The sequence below is a fragment of the Protobothrops mucrosquamatus genome, unplaced genomic scaffold, assembly GCF_001527695.2.
Source record: "Protobothrops mucrosquamatus isolate PMUCROS unplaced genomic scaffold, P.Mucros_1.0 scaffold3060, whole genome shotgun sequence".
NCBI lineage: Eukaryota > Metazoa > Chordata > Lepidosauria > Squamata > Viperidae > Protobothrops > Protobothrops mucrosquamatus.
Genome location: NW_015389071.1, coordinates 122514 through 127517, shown reverse-complemented (window position 1 = coordinate 127517; position 5004 = coordinate 122514). Strand labels below are relative to the sequence as shown.

The window sequence follows — 5004 nt, the reverse complement described above, 5'->3', positions numbered from 1 at the left end:
AGTGAGTTCAGTGGGTCAAAATGTCTGATTGCCTCCCCTTACCTTGTCTTTGATGCGTAGTGTGATATGATTGCAGGCAAGGTCTAATTGGTTCCATAGCATGACCACATCACCGTGTTTCTCATGTGATTGGTTGGGATCCTTTGTTTGAGAAAGGGAAGGAAAGGTGAGAAAGTCATTGGAGCATCATTTAGACAGGTTGAAAAACAAGTCAAAGAGAGCAATTTCCTCATGTGCCTGTTCTTATTCCTATTAAATTCTGTTCAGAATTAGGTATTCATATATACCTTTATCTTTAAATGTAGGCATCATAAATTCCAAAAACAGATTAATTGGAAACAAGTGCCACAGCTTATTAATACAAAGAAATTGAATTTTTTTAAATGTGACCACTTTTGTTTGTGCTTGACAATCTATTGTATAATGTACACGCACCCACTCATGCAAATGGAGCACACCCATCCATGCTTGTTCGCTGGTCATGCAAGTGGAGATGCAGGCGCTCACTTGCCACTTCCAGGCCCCAGTTCCGAAAGGCTCAAGGCCCAGAGCTAAAATTTTAACCAGCTGTCTCCCTGTAAATGTCTTCTTGAGAGAACCAATATTTCTGAAAGTTCAAGTATTTTGATCAGAGATTAAAACAAGCACTTTTCTGATTATCTGATGATGACCAACCTTCTTGTTGGCTGCTGGGAGCAACATGTCTAAACAGTCTTTTCTTTATTGTTCTGTTTAGCAACAAAGATACTTGAACAAGTTCAGATTCATTAAGCTTGTCATAGTTGCGGACTACAGAATGGTAAGTATCCTGGATATCTCTCCATTTTCTTTCTGCATTGAGCACAGCATTTTCTTTCTGCCTTTTTTAATGTGGGCATTTTTGAAGAGATTAATAAACATCCTAACTGGCTTTCTCTTAAAATGTGCTTTATCATAAACTTTGATATTTTTTGTTATTGGATCCAACAAATATTTACAAAGTTAAGAGACATTTGTGAATATACTCTAATTTGCACATTTGTTCTTCCTGGATACCATCTAAATTTATTTTTATCCCACACTGGTTAAACAGTTCTGTAGGTTTCTTTGAGACATTCCTGCACTCTTTGTTTGTCCAAATTGTACAACACACGGAAGAATAAGATGTATAGTGAAGAATGCTTATCTCACACATCTCTGAACATGGAAATATAGCATCCAATTTAGAAAAGCATTTCAGTAGGCTGACCAAAATTTTCTCCCACCAGGAAAAAAGCCCATGTATGCTGCTGAAAAGTTAAAAACATTAATATATTAATAGCAAAAATGTAGATTAAAAAATCAGCACAAAAGAATTCTTTGGACTGCTTGGATAAAAATTATTGTTACATCAACAAATTCAATGATCCTTTCACTGATATGTTCTTTCTCTCCCTCCTTCTTTCCCTTCTTCCTATAATTATGATCTCATCTTAACATTTTTATCTTTTCTGTAGTTCACGAAATACAATGGCGATTCAGATAAGATAAGAGAACGAGTACATCAAATGGTCAACACTATGAGGGAGGTAAGAGAAGAACGCAAATATTATTTCACTTGTTGATTTTAAACTTCTCTCAGCCCCAGCCCAGATTTTCACTGTGTTCATACAACACACTTAGCCAGGTAAAGAGAGAAAGAAGATGGATTTCTACAAGAATGCTAACTTCTGTGGCTTTGAGTGAGGCAAAACTAGGTCATTTGGCCAGCTAGTGATGCACCATGTGAGGCCATCCCAGAAAATGGGTTAATTCAGTAACTAGATTAATAAGCCTGTTATGGGAATACAGCCACTGTGTTGGGAGGATACAAAGGCAAAAGTGCTGCAAGAATTCAATCAGAACTATATCTGTAGCTGGATTCTTTCAGAGCTGTGGTTAAAGGTTCTGATCTTGCAGATTAGAAAGAGATGGGCAGAGTCAGCCTATTCCAAGCTCAGTTGATTATGAAACTGATCCCTGAGAACAAGCCTGGAGAGAGGAATTCAACTTGACTTGGATTTTGGTACTTAGGAGGAGATACACTCCTACCACAGTCTTCTATTAGCCTTGTTTACATTTTCACTGTTGATGATCAGTTAGAAACAGGGAGAGAACAGGAAGATTGATGAGTCAACTCTCATCAACATTATTATTATTCCCCAATATATAGAGTCCTTAGTGCTGTCTGAGCTTGGTGGTTTCTTTGCAGACATTTCATTATCTGACTACTCTACATGAGTAAGCAAAGCAGCAAACACAGAGAGCACCCAGGACTTCAACATTGAGCTCCAGAGATTTCTCTTCTATTGATGCCTAAGTCTATTTTTTTTTTCACATGCCCATAGAGGCCAATGTCGGTTGCTTTTTAATCTTGAAATGTTTCTCAAGGTTTACTTGTGTTTGAGTTTCTGATTGATGCCATGTCCACCTGACAGAGTTACCATTATATGCATATCGATATAGCAGTGGCTGGCCTAGAAATTTGGTCCAACAAAGATTTGATTAACGTGCAGCCAGCAGCACCTCATACTTTGGACTCATTTGGAGAATGGAGAGAGAGAGATTTGCTGCATCGCATAAGTCATGATATTGCTCTGTTACTCACGTATGTCTCATTGTGGGGAAAGGGAGTGGGGGTGGCTGGGAGTGGAGGGTTATAGGGAGGTTAGTGCTTGTACAGAGTACTTTTTTTTTTTGTAGATGAGAGCTGGTTTTGAGAAGTCCTTGAATGAGTGCTGGTGAAAAACTCAGCTTGATTTCATTTCACCTGGATTTAAAATTGAAATTTATATGATTATCCTGCTATACTTTTGCTCTACTTACACATGCATTTTTAATTCAATTAAATAATGTTTTGCTTCCCATTCTGCACCAACTAAATGAACACTTGCATTATACAACAGATAAACCAAGAATAAAGTAAAATAATAAAATATCCAATCTATCCATAGTGCTTAGCAGTATATAAACAACGATGCCCTTGACGTGATGGCCCGTTGCCTGGAGGCCGTACGGGTCTGGATGGGAAGGAACAGACTCAGACTCAACCCTTCCAAGACCGAGTGGCTGTGGCTGCCGGCGCCCCGGCATAGTCAGTTGGTTCCATCACTGTCTATAGGGGGCGAATCTTTGGCCCCCTCAGAGAGGGCGCGCAATCTGGGAGTCCTCNTGTGTGTGTGTGTGTGTGTGTGTGTGTGTGTGTGAATGTTTCCATGCCAGTCATATCTGACTCTAGGGGTTTGTGTTTAGCTCTGTTTCAAAGCTGAAGAGTCAGCATTGTCCAAAGATGCTTCCAGCATGATCAAATGCCAAAAGCATATGGAATGCTATTACCTTCCCACCAAAATGGTACCTATTTATTTACTTACTGCATGTTTGCGTGCTTTTGAACTGATAGGCTGGCAGGAGCTGGAGCATGTAACGGGAGCTCACTGCATCAGGCAGAACTTAGGTCTCAAACTGTCCACCTTCCAGTCAACAAGCCCAGTGTCTTAACTGCTCAGTTCCACACCCCATCAGCCTGTATATTTTCATTCAATTTTATGAGTGGGAAACTGACATGGTTATTGTCTTATATCTATAAAATATTGCACAAATAACAATTGTGTTTTGAGCAATCTTACAGGATACTTGCATAACCAGTAGGTCTTATGAAATAGGAGTTAGATGGAGGACAGATCTAAGTGCAAGGGAGAATATTACAAAAAAAAATACAAAAAAAATCCATTTTATTTTTCCCAGAGATGTTGATTTGACTTGCCACCCAATCACCTTTCCCAAAACCATTTTTAACAACACAGCTAAGTTGATAGACAAAATCTATTAAATAAGTATGTTTTTGGGTTTGCATAGTTAATGGAATTAAATTAACCCAATGGGCTGGATTCAGACAACATGCTAACCCTTCTTCCCAACCTAATTCATGCCAACACCAGCAAGACTCACCATACAGTGAAAATGCATCCTGAATATTTTTTAGCAGACCTGCTTAGTTAAATGGTTTCTGAGACTAGAGCCTAAAATGAATTCTAACATTCTGAAAATTGGTAGTAACTGAGGACGGATTGAGGGGTTTGCAGAAAGCCATAGTTATGTATGTCCTAAAACTATAGAACGTGCTTCTATCTTGTATCAATTTTATCCCCCTCCCCTTCTTTCTTATAGGGGGATTGACTTTGATGGACCAACTGTAGGATTGGCTTACGTGGGCACCATGTGTGACCCGAAGTATTCTACAGGAGTTGTTGAGGTTAGTGGAAAGGATACCTGTTATCTATTTGTACTCAGAAGAAAACTTATATACAGGCAAAACGTCTTTACAAATGAAGTCTCTTCTTATTTTTGATCCACATCATTTTCATCCATATTTATTTGTGGATTTGACATCTCCATGTCCTGCCTCAACTGATGGCATTTTGGCACAATGCATTCTAGACATGTTGTAGAATGAGCTTTTTGTATGCAATGAATTATATATCAGAAGAAGACAATATATTATAATGTTTCTGGATCAGGAGGAGTCTAATTGTGCTCAAATTGGCAAATGACCAGGTCAAATCATGTTACAATACTTCTAAATAATGCTTCTGAACAATATTCTTAGCAATCCTAATGACAAACATGAATCACCGTACTTTCATTCCAAGAAATTTAGTATCTAGATTGCATATGACTGAATTCTAGTACATTAAGAAAATGAAAAAATACTAAATCTACTTAAAAAGAAAAAAAACTCCAGTGTTTTAAGGTACTGTAAGAAAACCATATTAGTTAAGGTGATGCTATGCATTCATTGAGAAACAGTAAACTTAGTTTTTTGTTCACATAGAAAAAAATGGAGAAACATGGCAATAAACAAAACTTATACAACAAAATTCATATAGTTAGAAGAAAACAATAGAATAGGGAGGACCAGAGATCTATTCAAGAAAATTGGACATATTGTTGAGTCTGTTGAGTCTAAAAGGTTGACCACTGTAGTACAATACCTGTTCATACAAGATA

The 5004-nt window shown here is 37.9% G+C and overlaps 1 protein-coding gene across 1 annotated transcript in view; it reads left to right on the top strand.

Moving 5' to 3' along the window:
- LOC107296983 (zinc metalloproteinase/disintegrin-like) overlaps positions 1–5004 on the top strand; it is a 22385-nt gene that overhangs the window by 9399 nt on the left and 7982 nt on the right. The window contains exons 3-6 of the mRNA XM_015826337.1: positions 737–799; positions 1476–1547; positions 2436–2605; positions 4165–4337. Of these exons, the coding sequence (XP_015681823.1) occupies positions 737–799; positions 1476–1547; positions 2436–2605; positions 4165–4337 (478 nt within the window). The remainder of the gene's footprint in view (positions 1–736; positions 800–1475; positions 1548–2435; positions 2606–4164; positions 4338–5004) is intronic.